The following is a 17,761-nucleotide window of genomic DNA, read 5'->3' as shown; positions in this document are numbered from 1 at the left end:
AAGAGCCCCTATGAATCTAGCAGTGGAGCTTTGGTTGGTAAAATTTATTGTTCTCTGTGTACAAAAGAAGAAATTCAAATTGAGCCACTCTGAAATACATTCTAACATTCTGTGTTCCTCGTTGAAAAAAGGACAGCATAAATAAACACCTAGGCAGGGAAATGCAACAAAGGGTTATCAGCTTTGAAAAGTCCCTACCCTGTTACAATGGAGAACTTCAATTTGACAATCCTGAATACAAGTCTTACAGGTGCCGAAGCAAATAAGAGGTAGCAGATTGTCACGTTGTTTGCTGTTGCCTACACATTAGCCAAACTGGAAATTCCCTTGGGTAATTTCCTCTCATTGCCCAACTACAAGTCCATCGTGGAGCAGACTTGGGGCAAGACTACCCTGCTGAAAGTAAACATAAGTCTCACCCACATCATTGGAAAAGCCGTCAGACATGATCTCATGATCACTGTTCAGCAAACCCAGTACTTTTCCATCCTTACTATTGGGTCCAAAAACAAGTGCTAGTGCCTATAAAATGAAGTATAAGTTCTGTGTGGGTAAGACTCCTTTGCCAAATTTTAAATTTTTGAGCTTAAAAGAGGCCAAGCAGACGAATACAGAGATTTGAGGAATAATTCTTTTTTTTTCTTTCCCTTTTTTTTCTTTTTCTTTTTTTTTTTTTAATTTTTTTTTAACGTTTATTTATTTTTGAGACAGAGAGAGACAGCATGAACAGGGGAGGGGCGGAGAGAGAGGGAGACACAGAATCTGAAAGAGGCTCCAGGCTCTGAGCTGTCAGCACAGAGCCCGACGCGGGGCTTGAACTCACGGACCGTGAGATCATGACCTGAGCCGAAGTCCGACGCTTAACCGACCAAGCCACCCAGGCGCCCCTGAGGAATAATTCTTTACACAGACTCAGTACTTGGAGTGGATGTGAAAACAAGCATATTAGTTTAGTGGGTGACACTATTAGCTCTAATCTCTAAATGAAGAGAGAAGTTTCCAACCTGCTCAAGCAGGAAATGCCTTTCCTGGTTTCAATACATTGTCTTCACCACTTAGAGAGCTAGCAGCTGTGAACACGTTGAAAACACTGGCTTTGTTGACATTTTTGCCACACTTCTCTTTATAATTTTTATCAAACAACCACTGTTTGTTGAATTAAAAACTTTAGCAGAATTTGTGGAAGACGGTCTAACAACACTAAAGAATACCGACGGGATGCACTAGTTATAGTATAGAAAACAGGGCAGGCAAAGCCTTTTTCTTGTGTTACTGCCTCAGTTTAAAAGCCTGGTCACTGAGAAGATCAGAAGTCCAGTCCTACAAATGAGAAACCAGAGCTTCCTGAAGATGTTGACTAGTCTAAACTTTGTCCTATACTTTCTTCTCCTCATTGAGGTATTAAACCTACTTCTCCTCATTGAGGTATTAAACCTACTCTCCAGTGTTGCCTCTCTGAGGGACAGTGTGATCTGCTCTCTGTCACTTGTTTCTTGACAAGTCTTACCTCACTCTCAAGAGGATCTATAAAGGGACCTTGTGCGGTGCACTCGGTGATGTACTAATGAATACAGAAAGAAACCCAAAAGTAGCATCTTTCAGTAGGATCAGATTAAATGAGGGATCATATTGTGATTAAAATTTTTAGGGAAAGAGACCTCGTTTATACTCATTTATACTGATAAGTATAAATGCTTTTATACTGATGCTATTTAAATCGCATTTTGGGGGGCTCCATAAAGAAGATGCATCTTAGTGTTTAAAATTATTGGATATAAATTACGACCCACAAATGAGCAAGCCTTAAATATGCAAAGAACTCGAAGTGTCTATTAATCCCTTTGAAAGGCTACCAGAATTAAATCATGTGGATGCTTCCCGGTTGGCTAGAGAATGGGATTGCTCAAAGGTTTCAGGTTGAAAAGCCTCCCGCAGCTCTCTAGGCCAGAAATTTGGCAGCGGTGCTGAAAAACTACAAAGACAAATTTCCAAATATTTATCATACGATTTGTATTCTGCAGTCATTTCCAGTTTCAATGGCAACAGTGGAAAGGAAAGGATGAAGTCAGGTTACAGGAATAAAATACTTCAGCAGGGCTTGAATATCTAATGCACATTTCTGCAGAAGGCCCAGTGTCAGGACTATGTAACACAGACCTGCTGTCAACCTTTTCTTTCTTTTCAAGCTCACCAGAACAAACAAATTACCTTTAGGCAAAAGACCCTCAGAAAACCTCAGGTGTGAAGAAGAACCATATTCTTCTAATACAAAAAAGGAAGCAGAATTTTCTACTCAAATTCTCTCTGTAAATCGCCATTATCTCTAACTCTATTTGTAAATTATGGAGACGGGACTGGTTTGCAGTAAAGTGTATTAATAGAAGTATTCTGGCAAAATAGAATGAAAAAGTGAGTACGCTTCTTATCATTAAGGGGTTGTTGTGTGTCCATTTAGGTGTGTTTTGTTTTTGTTTTTAGAGAAAGTGTGCAAGCAGGAGAGAGGGGCAGAGAGAGAGAGAGAGAGAGAGAGAGAGAGAGAGAGAATCTTAGGTAGGCTTCACACTAGGCCTCAGTGTGGAGACTGATGTGGAGCTTAATTCCACGACCATGGGATCATGACCTGAAGCAAAATCAAGAGTTGGATGTTCAACCGATGAGCCACCCAGGTGCCCCAAGTTTTTAATATGTATAGAAATAGCAGTGCTCTATGGAAAAGGGATTCATGGGACTCAACCAAGGGGAAGAAAGATTTGCTGTATTTTCACTTGACCACATTTCTTGATTTTGGAGAAAAAAATACACATCTGTCTAGCATTAATAAATAGTATCATTTTGTCATGTTTATGCTTGCATTTTTATTTTTGCTTTATCTTCAAATGTTGTTTAAAGGTGGAAATTGAAGTTATTAATATTAAGGTCATGTCATTATCCCATAAATGTAAAATGATCATATTTTATGTTATTATTTAAAAATTGCCCAAAAGGATGCAGCATGGCAGCATGGTTGGATGGGGTTCATTGTTCTGCCTTTATTTTCCATGGCCAGGCAACAGTCCCAGCATTGTTGAGGGCACAGAGTAAAATTTAAAAATTATATCTATTTTGACTGCCAAGCCAAACTACTTAAATGTCCACTAATATTTACCAGGGTTCTTGGCACATACCAAGGAAAGGCTCAGTTAATATTTGTTGAATAAACAAAATCAGTTATTTATAAAAAGTCTGGAATTCACAGGATAGGATTTATAACAATGAAAGTGTAACTCTGTAAGGCAGTTCTTAGGTGAATATTACAGAAACTGCCTAATTTTTATTTGCTTCAGCTCCACTGTGATTTTAAAAAATACCATTTCAGATATCTGTTATTGCATAATTAAAAGCCAAAAATGAAAAACAGAAGATTCTTAAGTCTATATTTATTCTCCATCTGCAGCACTTCATGGTCCTTTCCCATAGACATGTTTCTGAATTTAGAACTCTGGGGAGAGAACTACTGGCCTTAAGGTAGACAGAAAAAAAATTGTAATTTATATGCAGAAATTATAGATGTTTACTATGAGAAATGCAAGCACATTGGTTTTAACAAACTCACGCTTCTATACTTAGCATCTCAAGCATTAGGAAACCGTCTGCTCTCAAGTGTATATAAGAAGGGTTTATATTGTGGGATGTTCTAGTATTCTCTTGTCCCAGTAACTATTTATTATAAATTTTCCAAGTTTCAACATAGATCTACTTAAGGCATTTATACAGTTGAAAAAGTTGCATTTTCCTGAGTTTATTATTTTAAAAAAATACAGCAATGCAACCATATGAGTATTTAAAAATATAAATGCCATTGTCTTTTTAAAAAATAAATCCTCATCTAAAATTGTTTTCTATTTTAATACTAAAAGTCAAATAAGTAGTAAGGAGGAAAGGAGGGAAAACTATAACAAGGAGTCAGGGGAATACTTTTTCAAAGAGCATGCTATGAATTCTCACTTGAGAGAAGTGAGTCTATTAGAATAATGAAGCTAAGATTAATATTTTATAATAAATAGGATGAAACATATGTATTATCTCTGGCAGAAGCTTTTCAAGTTATACTAATTTGGAAGTCATTATTTCACTTGATCACTAAAAAATTCTTTTGAATTGCCCTTCAACTCATGTTACTAGCCCAAAAGCTAACACAGCTCCCATGTTCATCTTGTCTTTAATATGGATTTATCTTTCCACAATACTATCCACCCGTATGGTTACAGCAGAAAGCATTTTCAAAGCCAGAAATCATTCTCTTCTATTTCACACTCAAGACTGGAGTAAATTCATGACTCTAACAAGTCATATTTTTCAATGAATCTCTCTGAAGGGCAATAGTAACCAGATGGTGGTGGTGGGAGATGGAGGTTAGAGATTGGAAAGTGTTGTAGGTGGAAGAAACAACATTTGTGAAAGTCAAAGGTAGAATACAAAGATTAGATCATGAGACCTTGCAAGCCATATGTTAGTGTATGAATCTTATCTTCAAGGCAATGGTGAGCATTGAAAGGCCTCCACTGGGCCAGGAGATGCAGGGTGGGGTAGAGAGTGATCAGATCTGCACTTTTAAGAGATCACTGTGGCTACTGTTTAAAAATGTACTGAAGGAGACAAGTCTGTAGGCCAGGTTAGAAATCCAGACAGGAAACGATGTAAAGAAATGAACATGTTTTAAAGATAATTAACAGGTAGAAAAGCTATGACTTCAGTTCCAATTAGTTGTAAAGGAGAAGGAGAGAGAAGAGCTCAGAGTACCACCCAGCTTCCTGGGTCTGCAGGATAATAGCATTTATTAATATAGAGAACACAGAAGGAAGATTAGTTTTTAGAGGAAATATGATAGATTCAGTTTGGAATATAGTGAGTTTGTGGACTCTATAGCATACAAAACTCAAGATACCCAGATGGCTAATGGGATAGTCATGCAATAGAGATGTGAATTTGTAGAATTTATGGAATATCTGCCTATAAGTAATAATTGAAGCAATTAAAAGGAAAGATATTACTTAGGGAGGGAAGGTAGGATGAAAATATGAGAGGGTCAGAGCTAGTAACTGAGGAACATCAACATTTAAGGAATGGCCAGAAAGGATACAGAAAAGTGGGGAAAAAACAAGAGGGCTGAGTTACAGAAGGAAAGCAGTTTTCAAAAGTGTGGGAGTGTTTATCCTAAAGCCTGTTGAGAGGTCAAGATTAAGATAAAAACTAGCCATTAGATTAAACCAAATGGAGGTAATTTTTTACTTTGGGCATGAGCTCTTGACAGAGTGGTGGTACATCCATGAGTAGAGTGAAAGGGCAAGGAGAATGTGAGACATGAGAACATAGACTCTTTCAGGGGTTTGATGATGAATGGGGAGAAGCTACTGGGTAGTACTAGAGAGATATAAGAGTTTAAGAAAGTCATTTATTTAGTTGGGAAAGGACTCATCATGTTTTTTTTTTGTTTTTTTTTTTTTAATTTTTTTTTCAACGTTTTTATTTTATTTTTGGGACAGAGAGAGACAGAGCATGAACGGGGGAGGGGCAGAGAGAGAGGGAGACACAGAATCGGAAACAGGCTCCAGGCTCCAAGCCATCAGCCCAGAGTCTGACGCGGGGCTCGAACTCACGGACCGCGAGATCGTGACCTGGCTGAAGTCGGACGCTTAACCGACTGCGCCACCCAGGCGCCCCAGGACTCATCATGTTTAAATGATGATGTGAACTCTCTGATAGAAAAAGTAAGTTAAAGTTATCAAAAATAATAATAGCTAATAATCACAGTGAACAGCCATTGAGTGCTTGATGTACCCTAGACACTCTTCCAAGTTCTACACATGTATTAACTCTTCTGATGTTCATAGTAGCCCTATGAGGTAGGTACCATGGTTGCCCCATTTTATAGATAAAGAAATAGAAACCTGGAGTCTTAGAAGGACTAACTGATGGGATAACTTTAAGATGTGGAAAAAGTGGGACTCAAAGCCCAAGTAAAAGAATTACCCTTGTACAGAAGAGGGATAACTTCCATTCTGAAGGACCAGAAATGGAGAGGTTGGGGTGGAAGCAAGTGAATTTGTAGGTTTGGAGGCAAGAGATTGAGACAGCTCTCTTAATAGCTTTTATTTTGTTAGTCAGGAGATAAGGGCATCTGAATAGCATGAAGGTGGAGTTGGTAGGCCAGTAGATTTAAAGTGGGGGGGTTTCAGATAGACCCTGTGGAAAATAGGAGAGCATGCTGATGAAGGGCCTTAAAATGATTGCCAGGCAGCACTGAAGTCCCCCTGCAGCTGGAGAGCAAGTCTGGCTGTGTCATCCATCTGCAGGCATGTGGGGCTTACCGCCTACCCTGTGCTCAGCTTCAGGTCAGAGGAGAGGTAGTGCTGTTAAGAGTATCAAAGGGGTGCCTGGGTGGCTCAGTCGGTTACACATCCGACTTTGGCTCAGGTCATGATCTCATGGTTCTGTTGAGTTCAAGCCACGCATCTGGCTCTGTGCTGACAGCCTGGAGCCTGGAGCCTGCTTCAGATTCTGTGTTTCCCTCTCTCTCTGCCCCACCCCCACTCACACTCTGTCTCTGTCTCTCAAAAATAAACATTGAAAAAAAAATTTTTTTTAAAGAGTATTCAAGAAAGATCCAGAAGTCTTGGCCTTGAGTCCACCATGAAGTTAGAAGATCTTGGAGGCAAACCAAGCAGGTAGGGGGTATGGAAGAGGTGAGGGATGTAGATCCATTTGATAGTCACTTGCTTGCACCCTCTTCAGATGTAGAGTTTAATTAGGAATGGATTGTGTCCAAAGATTTAAAAAAAAAAAAGGAATGGATTGTGTCCAAAATTCTGAGATCTATTTTTGATCTTTGAAACAGTAAATGGAAACTCTGTACTTCCTGCTTAATTTTTCTGTAAACCTAAAACTGCTAATAGATGGAGTCTAATAATTTAAGAAATAGATCTGGAAATATAAAGGGTAGGGAATATCTGAATATGACTTACAAATATGACTTCCCTTGCTTGTCTACAGTGGCTCAGCAGATAAAGAGAAGAAAAGCATTTGGAACTATTTGTATGTCAGACCACAAAGTACATACTCATTATAATGCCCACGTATTCAGTTATGTGTAGCCTTAAACTTTAGAAATTTTCTGTAAGTGATGGAAGTTTGAATAAGGCCACTGTTAAGGTTTGTTATGAAGACTTGGTAGCAAACCAAAAGACTTTACCTGTCAGGAAACAATTCACTAATGAACCAATAGGTGGCAGTATAACACGGTGTTCTTGAAATTTTAAATAATATTGCTAATTAAAATATTGATTGAATGGGGCGCCTGGGTGGCGCAGTCGGTTAAGCGTCCGACTTCAGCCAGGTCACGATCTCATGGTCCGTGAGTTCGAGCCCCGTGTCGGGCTCTGGGCTGATGGCTCGGAACGGAGCCTGGAGCCTGTTTCCGATTCTGTGTCTCCCTCTCTCTCTGCTCCTCCCCCGTTCATGCTCTGTCTCTCTCTGTCCCAAAAATAAATAAACGTTGAAAAAAAAAATTAAAAAAAAAAAAAAAATATTGATTGAAGCACCAGATATGTGCTTGATGCTGTATTAGGTAATCAAAACTCTGAAACAAACCCTTTTCTTCCAGAAGATTACAGTCAAACAGTAAAGATTCAAGGGGAAACCTAAAGCTTCTCTCTGTATCAGTCCATCATAGGCCAGTATGTAGAGTAGAGGGTCTCTCCAAGTAAAAAGAAGAGTGGGGGGGGGGGGGGGGGGAGAGGTGGGAATGAGGGAGTGAAGGGCTAGGAAGGGGAAGGAAGGGGAAAAGAGAAAACAGAAGAGGACAGGAGAGAGAGAAAGGAACTCTACATGGGCCAAAGTTATAATAGGACCTATCCGTCCTTTGAAATTCGTTTTAAAACACCCCTGGAAGCCTCAGACCCCAGACTAATGGGGATACTGGCAAGCCCTCAGGATATTGATCTATCAAGATGCTAACACAGTGAGTAGTGTAGCAGCTTATGGCCATGCCCATATCTTCTCTATTGGGCTGTGAGATACTTGAGGACAGGAAGCTGTTCATCTTTGAATACTCTGGAAACAGTATCTGAGCCAGTGTGTGGCTCAGAATAGGAATGGAATAAACACAGATGGATGGATGGATGGATGGATGGATGGATGGATGGATGGATTGTTGGATGATAGGTATCAGGTCATTTATCATGCCTTCCACCTTTTTAATCTTATTTTGGGAAGAAAAGTCCTGTCAGCATCTTTTCCCATGAAAAATTAATTTTCTTTCTATCTCATAAGTCACCTGAGGAGAAACTTTAGTGTATGTGCTCCTGAAGCAAGCACTTGGGGAAAACCTTAGTGCTTCCCTTTAATAAAAGTTAAAATAAAAATCTTCAGGATAAGGAGAATATGAAAAAAGCAAGCAGGAGATAGAAATGGTGGTTGATCCTGAGGGAGAGAGGGTATCTATTAAGCTCTACCATGTGCCCAACATAAATGATAGGCTTTGCAGTTATTCTTATCTAATCCTTACAATAGCACTATGAAGTAATTACTGTTATTAAGTCCATTTTATAGGTGAGAAAATGAGGATCAGAGAAGTTAATTTCCCCAAAGACATTAACTTGTACAAAATGTTTTCTTCTTTCTGTCCTTCCCTCCCTCCATCCCTTCCTCCCTTCCTCCCTCCCTCCTTTCCTTCCTTCTTTCCTTCCTTCCTTCCTTCCTTCCTTCCTTCCTTCCTTCCTTCCTTTTTTAAATTAATATGCACTTATCATATGCTGAATCCTAGAGGGGTTAAGGTAATCTAAGGCTACCCAGTCAGAAAGAGGCAAAGAAGGGCCTGTGGGACAGGAGAATCCATGTCCTTTATTAAACTACTTTCTTTTCAATACAGATGTCTTTGCAGACTTCGGGAAACTCATTTCACTCTCCTGTTATCCCTTGAATCAGCATCATATCATGGCAGGCCACTAGCTGGGCTTCTATTTGAAAGGGACACAGATGTTTCTCTACCACCCTCTGAGTTGAGGTCATTCTCCAGCCTTGAATTTGCTAATTCTCCATCATATTGCTGGCAGCTCTTCATGAAACATTTGGCTGGTCCAGCAACCACCAGGGCCAGGAACCTGGGAAGATACCCTTGAGCTTCTGAGTGTCTGGCTGCAGCCCCAGCTGTTTGTCAACAGTGGTAAGGAGGACCAAGAGCCTAATATCCTGTATTAGTGCCCAATCATAGGAAAACAGAGGGGAATAACTTCTGGGAAAACAATGGGCATGGGAGCTTACCACAGCCATCCAGAAATAGCCAGATGCGATGGCCTCAAGAGGCCCCAAGTGAGAATTTTATTCTCATTTCAACAGTCCTGTTTTTGATTCACAATAGATAAGCCTGAAGGCAAATACACAAAAATGCTAACAGAAGGAATATGGATAACTGATGTTAGGGCAATGAGATGGTGAGTAATATTTTTCTTTTCCCAAATTTTGATGATGTGGTTTTTATATCTTTAAAAAGAAAACATTAAAGCTATCTTTAAAGAAAAAGTACTTATTTTCCCCTTTGATTAAGCAGTATTCTAGAAATAGCTAAAGAGGACACACAGGCAGATGAAACAACATTGGCTAGTTTCCCAAATTCTGGATTTATTTTTCTGCAGGAAAGTGGCTACAACTACATAACAGGGGCTAAATTTACTCATTAGGTCACAGGATTTCAGGTGATGAGGGAAAGGTGTTCACAGCAGTGTCCTAGGAGGACTCTCAAAAGTATAACCGGCTTGCTTGGTGCTTCAAGATTTCCCCTGGACTCCTGCAGCTACCATCACAGGAGTTGGCCTCTAGGGGTGCTCTGCTCCATTTTGCTATACTGCTCTGGCCCCTTGAGTAGACAATCTCAAAATCCTTCCCCACTCCCCCATCTTTTAGCAGAAATACAGGCAAAATTTCAAAAAAGAAGAAGGAGAAGGAGAAGAACATTTACTAGAAAGCTAAATGGAAAGATCATGGAAATAAATGATATAATGGAAAACAGTTTCTTTTATCTTAATGTAACTCAAATCTAGCCACAGATCTGCTTTCTAGGAACTTAGATCATACGTTTCTTTTCTAAACCTAGACTGGTGTGGATGCTGCATGAATCCTTCAGAGCCTCCAGCCTGGGGTACCTGCTCTGCCCATTCCATGTGTGAAAAGACTCTCAGCCTCATCTTCTCTCCAGGTCACTGCTTCCCCGCCCTGGGCTCAGGCAGCTTTCAACAGCCTGTGCTTCTCATACTTTCTGGTCTCTTGGTCTCCTAAGAGTGGAAGGTGATTTTCTCTCCACCCAGAATTCAGCCTCTGGATTTAGGCCTTCCTATGTCTACCTTACAGATAACTTTCTTTGCCCTTTCTGTAAATCTGTAAGACCCACACATCTTGCTGTCTTGTCCAGTCATTTGAAGCTTTTCATTAGGTAAATGTCAAGACTCAGTTTCTCCTATTTGAGTGACAACCTTGACACTCACACTTTCCAGAGCATCTTAGTTTTAGTTGTTTGAATCTACTGCCCCGATAAGTATACACATACTTGTCCAACCACGTGTCCCCAATTTGTTCAATACAATCACCATCCCTATGTCTTTGGCTGGTATCTGTCCCTATTCTTAAAAATGGGCAAAAGGCCACAAACAGCAGATGGCATTTGGGGAGGATTACCTCATGTTTGCTCCCCCATCAGACAAGTGGAAGATGGTATCTGTACCATCCTTCAAAGCCCCCAACCCTCAACCTCTCTGCCTCTTCAGCTGGACTTTTCCTTAATTCCCGTTCTTCATCTGTGAGATGCCTCTGACTGAGGGCTCTGCAGAGCAGAAATAAGTGACACACTCTGAACCCATTGGCTGTTCTAGCTGGCCCTACTTCAGGCTACCCACTCCCCTCTCTGACCCAGGTACTCTCTGGCCCCCCTCCTCAGGGAGAGATCTTGTAGAATTCTACTCATTACAGTTTTACAACAGCAAAATCCCTTAACCATAAAGTAACATTAACACACATAATCTAAGAGGAGGATTGATCACTCACACACACTTCTAAGGGGAAATGGACTGCTCTCTCCCTGGTGAGAAAAACATGGGTCTCCACCCCACCACAAAAAAATCCCAGGATGCCCCAGAATGCAGTTTCTTCTCCTCATGACGTGTTGTAAAGCACGTCAGCTGCTCCTTGTTGCTGTGCAGATCACCCAACATCGGGTCACTGAGACAGAAGGCAGCGCTAGCTCACACAGCTGATAGGATTAGGAGATGGTGCTTTGTCAGCCTTGACTGAGTCCGGAGAAGCCCTCAGCATACACACGCAGGTGAGCTGTGAGGGAGAGCAGAGGTGGGGGGGTACTGCAGTAGGTCTCGGTTGTATGGTGGAGATGTTTTCTCTTTGCAATGCATTTATATATATATTGTCTTTTCTCTTAAGTTTGCAGGCTGGGGGGTTCCTATCAATAAAAACCTGTCCTTTTTCACTTCTTTAATTTTAGGAATTGGCCACATGCACCTCATAGGATTTTTGTGAGGTTCAAGTGAGGTTCTAAAAATAGAGCTCTGAAAATATAAAGTTTTGTATAAATGAAAGAGATTATTCATTTGATAACTATAAATTTCACATAAACAAAGAAGTAAATAATATATCCTAGATTTGGGGGGCATAATTACCTGCACATTCTTCTTTTCTCCCCAAACTATAACACCCTATCTTTCCAGTTCCTTCCCAGGCCTGGGCATGGATATTATTTATAATCTAGATGGGTTCTAGTCTTCTAAAGCAGCTGATATTTTCTAAAACCTAGCATTACACTCATCTCTAAAGGAGAAACCACAAAATTACAAAACGAGACTACAAAATAAGTAAGTAGAAATGGAAAATGATGCATGAGAATATTTTAAAGCAGATGAAAGATGAATATAATATGCTATAATAGATTATATCTCTTTGGTGGTATAATCCAAACGTTATAAGACATTTCTGTTAATGACATGAGAAACACTTGAATGAAATTAAAGGCAGCATAGATATTATCATTTGTAAAACTTGCCTTTTAGAACAGCAGAAAAACAGGCTTGGGTTCCAAAAGTACAGAGCTAAGAGACGTTAGAACACTAAATCATCAGCCTTTCCCTCGGCAGGGTTGCTATGGTGACAGCGGGGCTACTGCACAGCCTCTCACTGCCTGCACTTCTGCAGTAAAAGCTTTCACTGAACACATGTTGGGTTTTTTAGGCACACACCCCATCATCAAATACAAAGACATATTGGAAGCAGCTTTATCTGAGTCATTTGCAAAACAGAAGTTGCCTATTTTCTTTACCCTGTACTGATGGACTTCTTATGGGCTTATAGAACTCACTCATTTATCACCATTCATTTGACTGTTGTATATTGAGTGCCTTCTGTGTGACAGGACCTGTACTAGGTACTGCCTGTGATCCCTGGCGAAGACAGACAAATAAATAGGGAATTCTTATACAAGATCTTAACAGCTCTCCTGGGGTGAATTTAAAACAGGTGTCCTGGAAATATGTAAGGACTGACCTTGGAGGGTCAGGAGAGGTTTTCTGGAAGAAGCTGTTTCTAAAATGAAACTTAATGTATCTTTAGGAGTTGAAGGGGGTTAAGGGGAGTCAAATGCAAGAAATGCTTTAGACGGAGGGACCAGCATGTGAACAGTTTCGAGGAAAAATAAAACATGACACCTCCAGAGAACGGAAAGTTCTACAGTTTGAGGGTTATCCATTTGTAGGTGGAGCAGAGGTTGGGAAGGGGGGACAGAGAGGAGGAGCAGGTAAGGAGGGAGGATGGTGGATGAGGAATGGTAACAAATGAGATCAGAGAGGTAAAGAAGGCCAGATCATGAAAGGCCTCTGTGCCACATTCAAGGGTTTGAATATTAGAGGACACCTGAGAAGTGGTTAATGAGTTTTAATGAAGAAACATGGCTTGATTTGGCCATTCAGAAAGGCCTTGTGGAAAAATTTAAAAACTGGCAAGAAAGGAACAAGAGGCACGATTGGGAACAAGACAACTTCTGTTAGACCACTACTGTAATCATCTGGGATGTTTGTGGTTTAGACTCTAAATGCAGATAATAGAGTGGAACGGTAGACAGAAGAAATCAGATTCAAGATATTACTAGAGTATCATGGAGATGACTTGGTGGTTTCTGCTATGTGGGGGCTTTATGAGGGAGAAGAAAAAGTCAAGAATGACTCTGAGGTTCTGATTTGTACAGCTCAGTGGGGAGTGTTTCTACTATGAGGCCCCCAGACTCAATTCTCAATTCTCAGTAGTGAATTCAGAAGCACATTTTGGCCTTAACAGTGCATTTCTATATCATACTACATGTCCTTGGGCACATAATTTTGGAAATAATAGACTGTAGGAATCATCACTTTTCTGAAGTCCTTATCCAAGACAATCTGGATATAGAAAGTATGAATTAATCACCCCCTCTTTCCAAATAAAGAACCCTAAGACTACCAGGCTCAATGCTTAAGAAATCTAAGTAGATTGAAAAGTCATGAAGATGTATGCGATAAAATTTCTTTAGGAATATAGGAAAAAGGCAAATTGATTTCTCTAATGCTCTGATTTCAGGCTCTCTTTGGACTCACACCGTGCATTCCTAGATTTGAGATTTGAGGACTCGGAAAAATGTTGTCTGCAGGGCAGACAGATGGGGATGGTGGTGGTTCAAATATAATTTTCAAGGATTATAGTCCTCCCATGTACAACACTGTGTGTAAGGATCAGACTGTGTCCTGTCCACATTACTACTTAGAATATCCTCCAATTCTGAGTAAAGGACATCTGTTATTATATATGTTGACTTGCGTAAGATTAACTGTAGTAATTGTAATAAGTAAGGCCCATGACCCAGCTGATGATGTCTATTTTAAGTCCTCAGTTGGACAGATTTTAAGCTTTTTGAGCAAATTTGTATGTCTCACAAATGCTTTTTCTGTCATGTGAGAGGCCTCAGCAAATACTGAATGGGTGACCTGAACGTGACTCAAGTGCCCTTTGGAAAGTTCTGTTCAGTCAACTGTTTTGGGTACAACTGTTTTTATTTTCCTCATCTAATCTTCACAGCTACCTTCGAGGTAGATACTATTGTTATCCCTCAATTAAACGAGGGTAAACTTGAGGTTCAGAGAGGTCAAGAACTTTAAGGTAAAGGCATCGGCTGGAAGAGAGTAGTAGTGCGCTGGGTTTCTGAGTTCAGGTGTAGTGCCCTTCCCATAGCAGTGTGCCCCGGGGCGCATCCCCGGCCACCGCTTCAAGGCAGAGATGGAGAAAAAAGGCTGCCCTCGCCTTTAAACAGCCTGGCTCTCCAAGCCCTTGGGAACCGGCCCCGTCGTTTTTTCCCTGCACTTTCTGATGTAAATCCCCCAAGGAGAATCTCGGCCTTTGAGATCCCTGCACGAGCTGCTGTGTCAGTCCTGCAGCATTGGCTTGGCTGGGGTCCGGGTGCAGGGGGACCCGCCCCATCTCTCTCTGCCGAGGTAATTGTGGGGAGCCATATGTTGACTAAAAACCAAGAGGGCAGGGAGGGGCCGCGAGGGAAAAAACTTTCTCCATTTTGGCTCTTCGTGATATCGCAGTTTTTCTCCGTTTTTCTCTCAGACGTGCACCCCCTTCAAACCTGACCCTAAGGTGCCAAAGCGAGGGGGTCGGGCACCTCCAGGCTGGAGATGTTCGGAGCCCCGGCCTGCCCGCCTCGCGTCGGGCTCGGCAGAGCGGGAGGGGCGCGCGGTACTAGGGGCAAGTGCCGGCGGCGAGGTCGGGCGGGCGGACCCGACGAGCCGCCCGGGGTCCGGCAGGTGACGGGGGTGGCGGGGAGGAGGCGGCGGCGCCCCGGGAGCGGCCGCGGGCAGAGGCGGCGGCACCACGTGTCCGGCCGGGGCGGGGCGGCCGGGCGCGCCCTCGGAGCCGAGCGAGCGGCGGCCGCGGCGGCGGCGCGTCGGCCCCGCAGCACCCGCCGCCCGCACCCCGCGCCGGCTCAGCGCAGTGTCCTCGCTCCCGTGCCCGCAGGTGCCTCCTCCTGGACGGCGGCGGCGGCGGCGGCGCGGGGACCCGGCGGGCAGCGGAGCGATGGGACCCCTTCGAGAGACCAAGGTAAGTAAGGCACGTCGTGGGGGCGCGGGGGGCAGTGTCCCCGCGCTCCGCGGGGCCCCCGCCGAGCGGGTCAGGTGAGAGCTGGAGGGGTGGCGTACAGAGTCGCAGGGAACGGGGACGAGGAGGTGGTGGGGACGATGGGAAGGCAGAGGACATTTGTTCAGGTGACGATGAGACCCAGGAGGTGGAGAGATGGTACCGGAGGAAAAGATTTGAGGGGGTGACACGAGGATTAAAAGATTGACTTTGGAGGGTTAATCCATCTCCTGAAAATGGGGATTTGGAATCTGGCTCTCAAATGATGCCCGGTTAGTGATGTGAATAAAAAGGATTTGGTGTACTGGTGACTGAGAAATAAGATCCCCAGCATGTCAGCGACCCAGCATTGGTTCAAGGGTCTGCAGTGTGCCCGAGAGTGGCTGACGTGTGATACCTGCTGGGTGACTGATGTGCAGAGCAAATCCAGAGGCTGGGTGCGGCTTTCGCCCTGGATGGGGTAGATGCCTCAGCGACCTCAGGAGTTCCCGCGGCTGAGGCTTTCCCTTCAATTCCTGCACTGTGCAGACCTCCCAGAGATGTTTACTTTGGCAGCGACCCTTCCTGGTAAGCCGGTGGAAATGGGCAGGAGGTCATGTTTCCAAATAGTGTTTGTTACTAATCCAAAGGCCTTTTTCGATTGCAGAGGTTGGAGGAAGCAGTCAGTTTTTTGCAAAGAGCTCCTCCTAGGAATCCATTTTAATAAGGCAGGGCGGTGGTGACCCCGAAAAACACTGGACTTAAAGCCTGTTCTGCTTTTAGATGATATGCCTTGTTGGCTAAAGATCTTTAGCTCTTTTAGCCTCAGTTTCCTCATCTGTAAATAGGGATTTAAATTAGTGTCCTCTCTATGGCCTGGGTTGTAAAGATCAAATGAGGTAATAGTTGGGAAAGCACTTGAAAAATTGGAACACCCTGCCAAAATATTACTTTTTTAATGCATTTTTAAAACCAAGGCATGGTTCTGTATTTAATGCTGTGTTTTTAAGAAGAGAGAGAGAAAACTCTCTTCTCATGGGTGTTCTGCAAGGAAAACAAAAGCTAACCAGGATGTAAAAGGTGGAGCCATCTTACTGGGTATTGGATTTTTGTTTGCTTTTCTGTTGGCAACAAGCCTTGTGTACCAGGATATTAATGAATAATTAAGATCCTGGCCGGAAGAGGAGGGATTTGAAAGATAAGCCTGAATGATCCATCAAGAAAGAATTGTTCCAGGTATAGGGGGCTACTTTGTGAGGAGACAGGAAAGAACAAGTCAGGGAAAGCAAAATGGAAGTCTAGAGGAAATCAAGTAATAAGCTGGAGTGTGCTGTGAGTAATAAAGAGCCTTTGAGAGAAGCAAAAGCTTGAATGTGATAGAAGAAGCCAGAGAGGGAAGGTGAGTTAGGAATCGCATGGGAGGAGGGAATGGCTTTCCTGCTAATGAGTGGAGGTGTGTGCGTGTGCATGCACACACGTGTGTGTGTGCACACACACCCATGCCCAAGTGTGTGGTCTTCAGAAGATTTGAAGGATTAGCTCAGTGGCAGAGTTTTGGTGTTCACTGAAGCAACTGAGATAAGAGGTACTTTGTAAAGATACGGTATTCAGAAATGTGATTTCTTAGAAACTGAACCCAGAAGGAACAAACAGGAGTTAAGAGGGGGAAACAAGTTTCCTATTGTTTTCTTTTTAATGTCCGATTTTAAGAAGGAGCAGAGAGTGCAGCATCATGAGAAGGAGATTTCCAGAAGCCGAATTCCCCGTTTGATTCTTCGGCCCCATCTGCCCCAGCAACAGCACAAAGTGTCCCCAGCCTCTGAGTCTCCCTTCTCTGAGGAAGAGAGCAGAGAGTTCAACCCCAGCAGCTCTGGGCGCTCAGCGAGGACCATTAGCAGCAACAGCTTCTGCTCAGGTATAGTACCCATGGGAGCCACACACGATCACCAAGTTTGTGCTCTGCTGGTGCACTGTGAATGGACTGGAGCATGCCCCTTAGAGCCTAGATCTGCACTTCTATTATTAGGATGAATTGTCTGAGGTTGCACCTTTTTGGCTGTTTTGACCTTCACATATAGCAGTTTCGTATGGTTCAGTCCTGATGGAAATTCATACCTATTTTTACATATTATTCTGGTTTGTAATTTACCATGTGAAATCTAACTTCTTTTCCTATGACCGTTTAAAAAACTATTCCTTTGTTCACTCTGGGAAATGTATTTGCTTACATTTTATACCAACAGCCTTTATAAACCTGTGTACTTCCAATTGTGGAATCCCTAAAGATAAAACAACTTCTAATGAATGAGGTCAGGATCAAGGAGGTTTATATCCCAGGGCTGGGCCTGACCTTGTAGTTTTAGAGGAAAAGAGCACAGGCTTTGTCATGTGTCAGACCTGAGCTGGAAGCCCTGATCTTTTCACCATTTACAAGTTGAGTGACCTTGGGCAGGTTGCTTAACCTCCTTGAGCCTCAGTTCTTATATCCATAAAATGGGATGATAACACCTACCTTGTAGAGTTGCTGTAAGATTGAATGAGACCTAAAGGTAATCCTAATGCAGTACCTGGTTAATAGAAGCACTTAATA

At 42.5% G+C, this 17,761-nt stretch overlaps 1 protein-coding gene across 2 annotated transcripts in view; it reads left to right on the top strand.

Annotated features, from left to right (window-relative positions):
- The first annotated feature begins 15,001 nt into the window (after positions 1 to 15,001).
- The window catches only part of SYBU (syntabulin), a 74,034-nt gene continuing 71,274 nt past the window's right edge, over positions 15,002 to 17,761 (top strand). The window contains exons 1-2 of one of the 2 annotated variants that reach the window (XM_047842822.1): positions 15,002 to 15,156; positions 16,882 to 17,086. In XM_047842822.1, the coding sequence (XP_047698778.1) occupies positions 15,133 to 15,156; positions 16,882 to 17,086 (229 nt within the window). In that variant the 5' untranslated portion in view covers positions 15,002 to 15,132. Of the gene's footprint in view, positions 15,157 to 15,706; positions 15,760 to 16,881; positions 17,087 to 17,761 lie in introns of those variants that run through there. The other variant, XM_047842823.1, reaches the window with a different exon arrangement.

The sequence above is a fragment of the Prionailurus viverrinus genome, chromosome F2 (genome assembly GCF_022837055.1).
Source record: "Prionailurus viverrinus isolate Anna chromosome F2, UM_Priviv_1.0, whole genome shotgun sequence".
NCBI lineage: Eukaryota > Metazoa > Chordata > Mammalia > Carnivora > Felidae > Prionailurus > Prionailurus viverrinus.
Note: the sequence above shows the minus strand (reverse complement) of the source record. Positions and strands in the feature narration are given on the sequence as shown.